This window comes from Schistosoma mansoni, assembly GCF_000237925.1.
Source record: "Schistosoma mansoni, WGS project CABG00000000 data, supercontig 0228, strain Puerto Rico, whole genome shotgun sequence".
NCBI classification, from domain to species: domain Eukaryota; kingdom Metazoa; phylum Platyhelminthes; class Trematoda; order Strigeidida; family Schistosomatidae; genus Schistosoma; species Schistosoma mansoni.
In genome coordinates this window covers 160,162-175,719 of record NW_017386094.1, presented here as the reverse complement: position 1 = coordinate 175,719, position 15,558 = coordinate 160,162, and the positions used below count along the sequence as shown (strand labels likewise).

The window sequence follows — 15,558 nt, the reverse complement described above, 5'->3', positions numbered from 1 at the left end:
GAATAAGTAAAAAACGATATTCAGTTTAAACCTCAAAGTATTCCACCGAAAGTGTTTTGCGAAGATACTTGCTAGATTGCGCCCGTAACCCCTTGTGGAGGAGCATAGGTCGCACACCAGAATTCTCCATCCAAATATGTTCTGGGCAATCCTTACATTTTTTTACATCTGCTATTCATCTTTTTCATATCTGATTCTATCTTCCGACTGAATGTGTATTCCGTCGTATGAGTTGTGGATGATGTTGACCATCTTCTCAGAAACTCCGTAGCGTCGAAGAAGTTTCCATAATGTTCTCCTGTCCGAACTGTCGAGCGATTTCTCACAGTCGATGAAGTTGTTGAATAGTGAGGAGTTCCACTCAACTGATTGTTCCAAGATGATCTGAAGTGTCGCCATTCGGTCTGTACACGACCGATCCTTATGGAATCCAGCCTGTTGATCTCGAAGTCGATGGTCTATTGTATATTTCATCCTGTCCAGCAACACTCTATTGAAATCGTCTCCTCGTAGTAAAAACAGTGTCATGCCTCTGTAATTCTCACATTCGCTCACATCTCCATTTTATGGTATCATGATGAGTTATCCTTCTTTCCAGTCTGTTGGAACTTTTACTTTATCCCAAATCTTCTTGAATAGAAGGTGACGCACGTTTGCATTTACTTCAATGTCTGACTTCAGTGCTCCATCATCACCATCTTCAAAGTCATTATCAGCATCAGCTTACTCACATTCATTGTCAAGATCATGTTCATATTTCCCAAACTTATGTGATCACTTCCAATAAAGAATTGCCTTACATTTATTCTTTATTTATTCTACCGATCAATATCCCGTATGACGTGACTTACTTCGCAGTTTATTCTTCTATTCTACTTGATGTTTGACACTAGTTTTTAGCACTTGAAATAATTTAATTTTAATTTCCGTCATGAATTATTACGAAATTCAATGCTAGTCTAATGCGAACTTATTTGAAAGATGAATTTTATTGAAATTTGTGGTTACCATGTCTGTAGGATTCTTGGGCATTGGATTGATTATGTGAGTATACTAATAGATTACTGAGCATCAGTCAACTCTATGTTTATCTAGTAACCAGTTGTGAATGGATTCTATCATTGTAGTCAGAAAAATCGAAGTGAATAAGCTCTTGTGAGGAATATCGCGATTCGACTGAATCAGAATAATATTGAATGGATTTCTGTTTGAGGATCAATAAACAAGTGACTGTTCGAATATCGGAATTTAAACGTGTTCATCTGTGATAAAGACTGGAGTAGGTTGTGAACAACACAACAGCTTCCGATATGCAAATTATTCACTTCAAGCATATCTGATTTATATGTGTTGAGTTAGTTTCCGGAGAACTCCAACAGAGCCTCCAGAGGCTCAAATACAGCCCCAGCCAATCAGAGTACGATATAACATTCTAGAGTTCCAACGTGGCATGCTACTATTGGTCGGTAGCAATATATGTCGTTAAATGGATTGTCTGAAATAGGATGTTGATTTGACATATGCTAACATCTATAATTACCTATGATTTTCTGTACAAAAATGAACCTTGCAGTAAAGTGTTTCTCTGATACTCGTGTCTTCTCTCTGGTGTTCAAGCCGCAAAGTAGTGCTAGCCCTCGGGTTATCCGAATAGCTTAGTATCTGAATATAGCGTTCAACCTACAAGACATATCAATATGCAAGCCAGACAGACCACATCACGTCATAAAACAGCAAATAGCATTTGTACATGATCAAGCCGTGAAATGGTCATTATTGTGGTTGACTGCAATTAGGAAACTGCAAAAAACTTAGGAATAGTAAATTGTATGATAATTGTAAGTCTAAATGAGGCTTCTAACAAGAGGGATACGAAAGTCCACAATCTAGCTGTTGAAACATTATGCAATAAGTATATAAGTAATATTCGCCCATCAATATTTCACGGAATTCACCGACAATTTATTTCTCACTAAGATATGACGGTAAAGAACACTGACGAGTTTTGAAGGCCTCATTTATTTCGGTTGAGTAATCGGCAGATGACTAAATGCATGACCGAACTCACCTATATTTTACGGTAATGCGGTTAACCAAAAAAAAATTTTCGAGTCCAATAAAGCAAAGCTGCGGGATGGTGAACATGGAACGAATGAACAAGAAGAATGAGAGCCTTCACGGACGGGTTTTGTTAAAAACATGACACAGAATTATCGGAAGGCATGTTTATAACGAATGGAACAGTACACATTCATAATGCAAATGTCACAAAGAAAACGGACAGATAAAGACGATGATAGTAACAAATGGTACAATTTCTAATATAGAACGGACTTAATAAATTGCACCCTCTTCCATAGATGGTGCATAAATAAAGTTAACCATAATCGAAATCGGTTGTATGTTAGTTTCTATACGTTCATAATTTATCTAGCTTGCACTACTGAACATTATCTCAAAAGCAACATGTTCTGTTTATACATATAATGTTGGAGGTGAAATGCAGCCTTTATCAAGCCGTATACTCATTTACCTTTACAGAATCATATTTTCTACCGCGACGAAAGTCGTTCCTGTTCTGATAGATCAGTATTATCTATTCAAAGCCTGAAAGTTTCATAACGAATTTCAACTTTGTTGAGGATTCTCTTCAGAATATCAGGATTCTCGCGTGACGTATTAGTTAATTCTCACACAGCAAAGTTGAGTGATATGTGCTTGAATCACCTGAGGAGTATTGGTTTCCTCAGAAGTGAGGATAAATTTCACTAACGTCTGCCAACCACAATGAAACCTAGCTTCACCGAATTCTGTCGACAGACTACAGGCAACGATTATTCTTTAACTCAATCAAAATATCTTCTCAATAATATCAACTTTATATTTGAATTCGAAGTTGTTGAGACAGGCGAACAGGGCAGACTGAATGACTATTCACCTGCGATTTCAGTTCTGCTGCGAAATGAAGGTTAATTTGAATGGCAGAGAATGATTTATAATATGTTCGATATCACTTTAAATCTGATGGCGTCCATCTCACCATGATATCCAACTTCAATCAACATTCAACACAAATATTTATTTGATGAACAGTCATATATATCTATCCAGAATATTGGGTAACGTTAAGTTTATTTGTCACAGTGATTGATATTGAAGGTGACACAGAGTGTGTTATGGACATTGTCATCAAGATGAATAATCACGATCTCATAGTCAATAAATATAGGACGTTTTATTTAGTCGAGTCTGAAAGTATCGTGATTGTTGATGATAGTTTCATAGATTGATAAACTGAAAACATGAAATCAAGATAATTCTGTTCGACCAGTATTACTGGACTCATTTGTTATAAGATGGTAGATGATTTCAGTGTTTATTCATACGTGAATCTAGACCGTCTATGGATTGATGAATAAACTATCTGTTTTCACCTCATTTTGTCTTCAGAAAAGTAGTAGTCATATGTAAAACGAAAATTTCATTCATTTTTGTTTTGTTCGTTTCAAAGATGATTAGCAGCAACAGAGGGCGGCATTCCTCATTATAATGACAACTCATATCACGCTCATTACACAAAAGAAAACACCATATAGTTTGATTAATTAGTTAAAATCTGGTGATAAACAACACAGAAGTACAATGATTGATATTAGAACGACAATAACAACGACCGAAGTCAACGGACAGATCACAATATTACATAAACGACACTACTCTTATCATTATTTTTACCTTTAAACAAATATTTCTTACGTGAATACGCATATTAGATTGAAAGAAGCCAAATAGTATTTATGGTGATTATACGTGATGTTCAAACACATATTGGTGACTAAATCGTCAAGTAACTGTACTCAGTGTGAACAGTTTTGAGAGAACGGAAGAAGCATGCGTTCTTTTCTGGTTAGTTGTATACTGTTCATCGAGAATAATATGTTACTTTCGAACAGAGTTGTCTTCTTAATCACTTGAAATATACTTATGAATTGTCAAAGGCATTGTTATGTGTAATGATGTAGAGATGTAGTAAATGATTGTCTAGTTATTCGAAATGGAGAAGACGTTACACAAACAATCAACAGAACGAACAACCAAGCTACCCTTGAGGGTCAGGGTAATTTGAAATTACTTTTCAGGAGAATCAGACACCATCCACACTTTCATATGACAATCCAAACAGTACAGTTTAATCTCGTTTAACAGGAGAGTCAGACATCGCCTAGCTCAGGCTTAACCCGAGCAGTATAGCTCAATCCCGTCGCCCCTAGACAGGAGAAGAAGACACTATACACGCTTCAACGCTACAATCTGACCAACGCAGCTCAATCCTGTGGCGCAACCACACAGGTACCAAACACTCTGGTGGACCATTCGCACCATTCATATATACACTCACATCACATGTATAATTATTTCGATCAGTGATTGAGTAAGAACGCTTGAAACCCATCGTCTGGTGTCGGAATAGTAAGACAAGACCACCAACATCATTTTTATCTCATTTGCGAAATTTTCATGTTTCCGACTTTGCAGGAAAAAAAAGTAATGTAAAATTACCCTGACCCACAAGGGTATATTATGTAACTACAATGTTTAACTGTGATCAACCATACAATATGAAAGTATTTTAAGAGGCATCTGAATCACTTGTCTTGAAACTTTTATTTCATTGTTCATAACTTTTGAATGGATTAATATTTTTCAATGGGATTTCTTTTTGTTGCTTATCTATTGAAGTGCTATTCAATGATGTATAACATGTACATGTACATCGAAATTGAAATTTTACTATTTACACCTGCTCTTACTCGCCATGCTATATAGGGGTACTACTGAGTCATAAGTAAATCATCCAGTGGTCAGACGGCTGATCGTCGGTTAGTTCATAGATCAGCGCGTTAAGCGAGGACAAATAACTCTCGTTATTCGATCCCATATCATGCATAGGTGCATGTGAAGGTGGTTCCGATTTGTGCAATAACGTATTCGCGCTGACGTATGCTATTGCCTATTGACAGCATCCATTCCAGTCAGTCACTTGGAATTCTACTCATCCGCTTGTCACGACGGAATAATCTAAGATAAATGCAAAACGCGTTGTGGGACTTCAAGATGAAAAGTATATCATGTCATTTCTGTTGAACTCGTGTGGACTCTGACCAACAGTATAGATCGCGTAGGTTGGTGAAGTACACGGTTGCGCAAGACGTTAAATAGTGCAACCTATTTCAATAATTGTCTTCACTGACTCATTTTACACATTTTTATCGTTACTGCATTCGTTTGACCATTACCGCGAAAACTTGCTGCGTTGTTTGTGTCTCCATCATCATCTTCATCTAGCTAACTGACTCAACAGATGTTAAAAAAAGAGTCAACTGCAATCATAATCGATCATTATGGTTCATTAACACTCATGAGCAGTAGTGAAATGCTTCTGCACAACATGTCTTTAAAATATCAACCTCTCGTCAATGTAATCACAAAGCAGTGAGAATGCAAACCGGTAATTAGAGTAAGAATTGGGCGTATGACTCGCCTCAATATCGATTCCGAATTCATCTTCCTGTTTCTTTGTTTAGCTTTGCACGCTAATTCTCGCTGTAAACTAGTACTTTATCACTGCCTACCCATTATTCGATTGTCATGTTGAGTAGGCTTGAGGGTTCATAGCGTCGACCTCCTTTGAAAATTGGTGTGATGTGAGCCAGCTTCCAAATTTCTGATAGTTTGCCTCGGCTTAGCGAGTGTGAAAACATCACGCCAAGTGGTGTTGCCAGGATTGAAGCTGCTTCCCTCAATATAGCAGAATGAACCATATCCGGACCGGGAGAAGTGTCTTTTCTTAAGTGCTGCAGTTTACGGAGCACCAGGTCAGCCCTCAGGTCCACTTCGGAAAGTCCTGTACAGGTGCAGGTGAAGCTTTCGTCAGTATAGTTGATGTGGGTCGGCTGGAATATCTGAGAGTATTGTTCAGCCAAAAGGTTAGCGGCATCACCGTCGTTATTGGTCGGACCATTAGGACCTAGCAGTTGGGAAACTCCAGTTTTGCCTTGTCGAAGAGAAGCTGCGCAACAGAATAAGCTTTTTGGACTGGAGACGAATTTAGTGATAAGCATGTTCCGGTACTGAAGTCTGTCTTCTCTTATTACCTTTGAACATATGTTCCTTATATGCTTGTATTGCCTGTATGCGTCGTTATTGTCAGTTCGTTTATATTCGGCCCAACAGTACCTTTTGAGGCTTCGCAAACGACGACTGCGGTTCTTGATGATTGGAGGTTGTTTGTAGCTTTTTGGGACCACTTGGAGAACTGAATGCTCAGTAGCACATAAGATCGTGTGCAGTAAGAAATCTCAATAAGCATCCACTTCAAGTTGAGGTTGAACATCCAACCCACCTGTTGTAGATAGTCGTATAAAGCTAACACATTCAACCGTTTGAAATTCCAGCGCCTGTTGTTAGTGAGATATCTTAGCTCCGTTTTGCTGACAAAGCTGAATGGTAGGACGGCGTGATCACTTTTCCCCAGGGGAGCCAAGATTGAGAGGTCGTCGACTATGAATTCTTCGTTTGTGAATACCCAGTCTAAGCGCTACGGCGTCTGACTGTTTCTTCAACGAGTTACCGACTTCAGATTTTCGAATCATTCCAGGTCACCGATGAGGCTGAAGAACAGAGCTTCAGTAGAGTTGTCACCTCCAATGTAGGTATGCTCCGCGAAGTTGATTCTAGGAAGATTGAAGTCCCCTAGAATCAGGATATGAGAGAATCTGAGACGCGTAGAGCGGGTTAATCCTTCCAGCAAACTATTGTCATACTCGATGTTGGCAGTGGGCTTCCTGTAAATGACCCCAACTAGACACCTCGAGGTGGTAGACAATCTTACTGAGCACCATAGTGACTCATCAAGATTTAGAAATTCTTGGTTGGGAAGTTTGTGCGCCTCCAGGCATGACCGTATGTATAATGCTACCCCAGACAGACTACAAAACTTGGATTCGTCAGTACCATTGACCACGGATAACAACTGACACCCAATCCAAACATATTTATCACAGAACTGTGATTATACTGTGAGATCACGGATTTTCAGGGCCTAATCATCATCTTATTCTGCTGCAGTGCCAACTCAACCATCGGAGACTAATCAACGTCCAATCGTGAATAAAATACAACGTGTACGAGCGATCTAATAGCATTCCCACATGAGCAAACATGCCCCAGTGGTTTCTGAGTTCATCTGTTAGTTTTAGGTCTAGGTCAACACTAGTGCAATTTCTATGCCACCAAAATATCAGCATTGTGGACCTCTCATTCTATTTTACTGCGTTCACCATTGATGAACTCAACCAGTTGTACAACGACTAATGTAAATCGTCCGTTAGTGTATGTTCAGCTTCAAGGATCGTATGGTCAGGAGCTAAATCCATTACACATCTTCGTTTGCAAGAAACTTTCGACAAAGGTCAGTTGAAAAACTGCTACACTCTGATCAGAACTGACGTTTCACGCACTTGCACTTTCTGTATCGTGACAAAAACAACGTGGAGAACAAACACTTAGGTCCAATAGCCTCGTCGTTTTATGTAAAAGAAACAGAATTGGACTTCTGAATATCTCAAAAACGAGCCTTTAGATAGTCGTTGGACATCAAAGTCAAACCTAATTAGCCTTGATCAGTAGGAAAGGTTGAGTGGAAATAGACGGTAAATGCGGAATATTACACCTTAGTGTTAGATCATATTCTCTCGGAATCAGAATGTGTAAATTCAACTAAAATCCGTGTATACACAACACAGACGGCAACATCTGGAGTACCAGCGTTAGCCACTATGAAAGGTACTTTCAAAACACCGTGACAGAAAATCAGATTCTAATCGTTTGAGGACAGAGTTTTCCGCCAAAATTAACGGGAAGCGTTCAAACTGATGAGAGTTGTCTTCAGTAGCATCAAATGCAGTCATCTTGGTCACTCCGCTGCTCCTTACGTTTGCCAATAACCTGCCGGAAATTACCAAACAATTGGTTATTGTTCTCTCAGATGATACATTATTGTGAGGAGATATAAGCACAGAAGCGACTCACAAGAGCTCGAAGAAAAGGCCTAGTGCTGCTGCAAGTGAAAGTGTAGTGGATGTCGAGTCGTGGACGGACTATGATCACCACTACTATTCGATTACGCGTACAAATATGACTTGGTTCCCTTGATAGCCCGTAAACCAGAAGGCTTTACTAGTCCAGATCAAGTATATTTATTGGCGATCTCGTGGTATCGAAATAATACCGAGACGTGCCAAAGAGTACAAGCGAATAAGCAGTGCGTGAGCAAGCTCGAACCAAACCAGGCGGTATATGGAACAAGAAGTGAAACGGATACAGTTAAACAAATACAGTAAAACAATCTCTGGTACAATTGGTTACAATAATAATAATTGTTTCTATTATTCCAATCGTGTTCTTATCGAGACTGGCCGGTCACTACAAAAGTGCCAAACAAAAGCTTTAAATTCAGCTCAACAAATATCAAACAATACGCTTCAGAGGGAGAATATGCTACCTATTTTGAACGTGCTCATCACCACCCTAGCTTTCTGGAAGGATGTAATAAGAGTCTACGGTCGATAAAAAGTCAGAACATAAGCTAAACTTATAGGAAAACTCATAAAAAGCCTACACTGCGCTCAACTCCATTCAAAGGTGAGGAAAGAGAACTATGGCTTCTGCTGAAAGTTGAGTAGAGCTCAAAATTATCAACGGATTTACTGTACATCACCATATAAGTATTGGATTTCGGTTTCGAAAAACTGAAACAGCGCTCTAACCAACTGTGAACGGTACTCCGTTTCCCGTGTGCCGTCCAATTATCTACTTAGAAGTGAGTAGTCTGCATATATTGTTGTTTTGGGACATGTACCCAATCCGATATTAGCGCCGTACGTTTGTAAACTCTGTCTCAATTGCATCGGTTCATCTCACTCATATTTATCGTCGAGTTCTAGACATATGATATCAATTTCTCTAAACTCGTATCAGGCGTTGGTATTCATTTGACTACATTATCACTGTTGTAACAACTGCCGACAGTATCAGTGGTTTTATAAGGTGTGCGGTGTTCTTTTCGTTTTTTAAAACTGACAGAAATTCTAATTTACTTAGGTTTTCTGTAATTGTGTATCTTTTGTTATCTATTTGTAAATATTATTGATCACAGACATTCGCCACGTTTAATTGAAATTCCATATGTTATCCATGGCTCCGGAAAACAGTGTTAGAACTAAGAAACTCCCTGGACATAGGGTGGTGCTGAGGATGAGGATTATTCGCTCTTCCCCTTACTCCTTTGTAACTGTAGACTCTACCAGTAATGTCCTACTTCCTTCATGCAAAAATATTGCTAGTAACCAAGGTAAAGATCAAACGTCTGCTGTGTGAAATGGACTGGTAGATATGGTGTTTTTCAGTCAGTTGGTTATCCCTGATTCAAGACCAGTGTTGTATGGAGGGTCTCAAATCTTAAATAAACTATTAGAGTGTGATCCGTTATTTACTTAGCATTAGAAAGACAACTTATAAAGTTACATCTTGCACCGGAACAAGTCGAAACTACTTAAATGCACAGTCTAATAGGCTTGGACAAATCAAAATAATTGATACTTGACACTAGTTAATTAGGTTTAAATTAGATAAGCTCTCATTTATGGGCTGTATATTTGATCTATGCGTCCGTACTAACACCATTTGGACTCATATGAATATCCGGACACTGATGTTCGAACGATTTCCATCGGTTTATAACAAGTAGTGGGTTCAGGTACATACTCTTTTTAGTCTTGAATAAGTATTTAACGTTTCGTAAACTCAAGATGTGTACCGCATTAATGAACACTGACTGTCGATTAAATAAATAAACCTACAATTTCGAGCCACTTGGTTCAATACACTTATTATGAATTCGTGTAAAACAATCACTCATAACTTTTGTAAATTATGAAATAACATAATTTAGTACCTAGTTTCTGGAGACCTTGGTGATTTATTTTCGAGGAAGTTCTTAAACTATTGGAATCCTGGTCATTTCTTTTGTTCTCTGTTTTTTTTTATAGATTACTCACAAAATTGGGAACCTAACACTTGAAGTTGGCCAGTTCACAATTGACCTATTACACTACAAACAATATAATGGCGATGGATACATCAAATAAGTCTTTGACATCATTACTGGAGAAGGTATGTGATGGTCTCATCGCAATTATTTACCTCAAATAGATGGTGGCAGCTGATACTGATTACCGGTTTATGGCTATGAATGATCTTATCAACGAATTACAGGTGAACACCCTACGTTTGGATCTCCAAAGTGAAAAGAGAGTAAGTGACAATCAGTTCTGTTCACATCCCTTCTAGGTTGTTGGACTCATTCTTCGTCTTTTGAGGGATCCTAGCGGTGAAGTTCAAAGTCTTGCAGTAAAATCGTAGGTTTTTATTAACAAATCGTTGATAATATAAAACAGATTAGGTCCTTTAGCGACTAAAGTAAAAGAGCAGCAGATTATTACCATAGTCAAAGATCTTGTTGGAACTATGGAAAAAGGAGGCGAAGGGCAGCTTCGCAGCATTTGTAGTATTGGTAGGTTTCTGTAGATATTTATCATACCATGGATGATACTTCAACCAGTGTTCTATGTTACTCTGAATATTGATTGGTGTAGCTAACTTCACTCAAGAAAATGGTTATTTTACCCTTATTTCTTTGTATTAGATTGTTAAGAAATTTCCTCCAGTTCTCTGCGTTGAATTAGCTAATTTTATTAAAGTTATATCACAGTTCATCTGTATTACATGATTTCTACCACTCTGTAAAATTCCGACAAATTATCAGTTTATTTGTTATAGACATTTTTCTTAATCAGCTGTTAGTAACAGGCCAAAACCGCGAGAAAATTGACTTGTATAACGTGCCTAGAACAAAACTAGAGTATATCATTTATTTACTTTCTGGTTGAATCATGTATGGCGCATATATATTTGGTGCCTCCTCTTACCAATGTTTAGGTGTTTAAATAAATAAATAAAACTAGTAGTGAAATAACGTGCATAATGTAGTCACAATTTGTGAGGGCGCGAATTGAAGCGAGAGTGTACTTCTTTTCAGTTCTGGCTACCATCGTTTTCTACGAAAGATTGCTAACATTCAGTGCCAACACTATGTCAGTAATGCGGAGGTACGTCAATGTGTGTTCGGGTACAGTGACGATAATTTAATTGGTGTCACCATCTTAGACCACCGACTTCCGTGGGCTGGATATGTACTGCGAATGTCGTCCTAGCAGATCCCACATCGTGCATTATTTCCGGACGTTGAGATTAGCTTGGAAAAGTGGTCACTATATGACATAGTGTTGTCATGCTATAAAGGGAAGCTGTACAAGACTGGATTTTGTTGGTCCTTCATCGGTACCTGGTTGGAGTCCTAGAGATGGTGTAACACTAGCTTTAGATGTTACTAGACATTTCTCGGAATAGAAGCCAGTCGAGGTCCTGTTGTAACTATTTTTGCTTTCTTCATACAAGTGGAAGTAATTTCTCTTACTGAAGGATTCCATTCTGATTGTTTTTTTCTTAACTGAATCGTTCCCTTATTATTGTTATTATTACTCACTCTCATACACTAATTCATTTTCTTTTCATTATTATTATGCTCACCTTGCTTTTTTTTCTTCTCCACACTGCCACTTTTTGTGTGGCGCATATATACTTTGGTATCTCATTGTACCAATGTATTTGGTTGACTTAATAACTATGATTCACTCATGGTCTGAATAAGTCAGTGGTAGTTTCATATTGTATGTTTGAAAAAACTACCGACGTATAAAAGGTTATGGACGCGTCCTGACAAAGCATCAACTAACTTAATAATTAAGCACTAGAGTGTATCTCCGTGTCTTGTTTTCCTAAGTACCCAACTTTTAACCATCGGTTCATAGGATTTAAGCCCCATTGAACTAACCAAGGTTTAAGTAGTCAGACAGTATAATTAGCCCTCACACTAGTCGCTCCTGACACACATCCACATGTAATTGCTAAGCTAGCAGGTCGAGTTGCTTCATGTAACACAAAGCACAATACTGTGTCAGACTGAGCTACTAAGCTTTGTGTCTGAATACAAACATTATTCCTTTAGTCAGCGATCAAATTATTATATTCCTTGCGGTTTACTAATGAGTTCATTTCTGTTACATTTTCTTATTCCAATAGTACTTTATTACAAAGTATTTCCGATCACTCATATTAAACATATAGCCTGTCAAAAATATGCGTTAGCCCAAGTTACTATAGAACCTTACCACAACGAGATGAAATTAACATTCAATAACGAATGGATCAAAATGGTTTTAGTTCCAGTGATAATGAGAAATGTCGGTCCAGAACGTTTCTTATGACTGACTGTATGGATCCTCAACTAATCAGGGTGAACAAGGGATTTTCAATCCATTGTCTCACAAAACCAGACTCACTTCATCTTTTTTGATCTTGGCAGTCAAGTGATGTCTGTAGCACCCGTATATTAGGAACAGTTTATAATCAAAATGTTATGTCCCCATAAGAATAATGAAAGATAATTTTTGGGATCCGTTTATGGACCAGTACTACGCGTATATTTTTATTGTATAATCGTCAAGTAACTGAACTATTATTATACGATTTACCATTCTTGGGTTATGCCCTGTCTATCGACTACTGTCTCCCTCGTTCACAGCCACATTTGGCTAAATCTTGTACAAATATTGTTTTTCTAGTTTATGGTACGGTGTGGTCTGTCTGTCTGGTATATAAACCCAGTATGTTTGAAATAAATGATTCATACCTCAGAGGTTGAGATTGATTTCTGAACTTAACTGGCTGAGCTAGGCAGAAAGAAGGACCGACAAGTACTCTAGACTGTTCGCACGGGTTTTATGCGTAATTGGTCCGATCGATAAGTCACTGCTCTCTAATTGACAGTATTATCACGTTATACATTAGCAGAGCATTCAAGCGGCATAAGCTATAACACACAACATAAACACACGGACTTTCTGAAATTCTCTCTGTATTTATATTGGAGAATATAATATCAGCGTTTAGACAGCTTAGTTTAAGGTTCATATTTATTTTACCTATGGTTGTTGTATCACTTCATGAACTATAGTTTGAATAATTCAGGTAACATCACTAACAATCATACAAAAAGTGTAACTAAAAGTGGAGTACACAAATCTGTACTTGATGAGCAAAAACATTTTTCGACAATTAGAACATATTACTGCCTCTTGTTTATTAACTTCCCTGTCATTTATCTAATTTTGTCTAAAAAAAATCCGACCCCTTTTTATTCGTTAATTTGTCTCCACTATATTCACAGGTCTCAAAACTGTTGTTAATGCTTTACCGAATGCAACGGATATGGTAGTCATTCAATCAGCTGTTCGTGAAGCCATCTCTCCTTTATTACATATGGTTATGTCACATCAAGATGATAATGTACGCGTTGAAGCTTGTGAAGTTTTAGCTGAAATTATTAATCAGTATGTGATTTATTGATTTATTGCAAATTATGATTTTATTTTTCGTTCTATTTTACTACCCGTATCTGTTTGTTATATATTTTTAATCATGTAACATTGATTAGGTATATTACTCTGTAATTAACAAACAATATAACCGTTAATTATTGTTACATACTGTTAATGTTAAATGAGCGAACTTTAAATTTCAGGTAAATTTGTGAACGTGTAGAATTTTCATGATTCAAGTCACTATCATCATTAAAAACCTGAAAGCACTAGACGGCCTGAGAAGCACTCATCCATCACCCGTCAACCAAAAATCAAACCCACGACCTTTGGTCTCATATGTGGACGTTTAATATCTCAGACCACTAAGCTGGTATCTTGTGGTGCACATCTGTAACTTCAATCAATTAATGATATTGTCCAGCCTATATTGCCTTCGGTGGATCACTGTAACACACCCAACAAGGTTGAACTCCGCTTGTCACAATTATTTTGTCTTAACAATTGAAGATCAGAGTCTACTAGACAGAAAACTGTTAATTACCCCTATAATCTAAAAACAAAAAAATGCTCTGTGGCATTCTGAATTTAGGATTGGGTTCTATCCGATACTTAGTCTGCTAAACCTTAACAAATGTAGATTAGACGCTCGTAGTTCGTAATATGTCGTAATATGTTCACTGTTTTGCACAGGTTTTATTCGTTCCATAATTTGCCTTAACCGTGTATTCCTTTGTTGTTTTTAGTTTTGGAAATCTTCTGACAAGTTATCACTTGGATTTACTTGATTGCATGATCACTTGCCTTGGCTGTCCACAAACTACTCTACGTAAACGTGCTATTCAAGCATTGGGTTATCTGTCATGGATTATACCACAAAAATATTTCAGTTCACTTGTTAGCTTCCTTCTTTTCCGTTTACAAATGAGTCCTTTTTTAACATCAAAACCAATGGAGAAATTTGACGATCATTTGTCAAAATTGATTACTGAGAATACATTATTTCAACGACCACATTTATTGGAACAACTAAAACAAGTACCTTCTGTAGATGTTATGAAAACCTTACTTCAATGCTTCAATGTTGTTTCGTAAGTGTTTCAGTTCCTTTTAAGACCTACTTTCTGGATTAGTAATCAATTAAATAGGTATTATATCCAATACACTACTGTTAACGTGTACAGCATACTCTTTACAATAAATCTTCTTATTATGTAAATTGTTAACGAAATAGATATTATGAAATAGAATGGTTTGGGATGCAATATCAGGTTTCAGGTAAGAATAACATCACTAGGTCAGACTAACTTAAAGAATCACCACTTCACTCTTTTTTGTGATTCAATGAATCAAGTTATACATCCCCAAGCATGTCACTAACATGTTGAATCTCTGTCAAGTGACATGGAAATAATCACTTCGATTAATCCATTGTGTATGTTGGCTTATATACGATTCTTCTTCAACTTCATCAATGTTATCTCTTGAGAATTTTAAATAACTGACTAGGGTAACAAAAATATCCTAGGACAATGTTAATTCAGTTTAATGAGCAACACTGACAGAAATATCAGAAGCCAATCAGCTGAACTAACTACGAAGAAGGTATTAAAATTTGTTTATTTTCTTTAAGTCATGAAATAAAATATTTAGCATACATGATTTAAGAAGCTGGTAACACTCGGATGTTGTATTTGTTGGTATTCATCTACCATAGATGGACACGGCGAGTCCACCTAGGGGAGTTGGAAAACCCTCATCCCAAACCAATGGTGCACATGGGCTGACTCCAGTATCCTGAGGGAACAAATGGTGTATGAATCAATCGTTGGTCACCGGCTACCATGAGACTGCATCTCCTCACGATGCTCCACTGCCTTGTGGATCAGATCTTTAGGTCAAAGGCTCTGGGTGTGGCCCCCTACGAAATGCACCTGCTTCAGTTTGGGCATCCGGGCAGTATCACGGCCCCCATACAAATCAAATGAGATTTGTGTGG

General features: G+C 37.6%; 1 protein-coding gene across 1 annotated transcript in view; it reads left to right on the top strand.

Moving 5' to 3' along the window:
• Positions 1-10,185: 10,185 nt before the first annotated feature.
• Smp_170510 (tip120, putative) overlaps positions 10,186-15,558 on the top strand; it is a gene marked incomplete at its 5' end in the record, with an annotated part of 51,881 nt that continues 46,508 nt past the window's right edge. Inside the window, 6 exons of the mRNA XM_018791610.1 lie at positions 10,186-10,233; positions 10,273-10,374; positions 10,411-10,478; positions 10,518-10,633; positions 13,409-13,571; positions 14,306-14,650. Of these exons, the coding sequence (XP_018647315.1) occupies positions 10,186-10,233; positions 10,273-10,374; positions 10,411-10,478; positions 10,518-10,633; positions 13,409-13,571; positions 14,306-14,650 (842 nt within the window). The remainder of the gene's footprint in view (positions 10,234-10,272; positions 10,375-10,410; positions 10,479-10,517; positions 10,634-13,408; positions 13,572-14,305; positions 14,651-15,558) is intronic.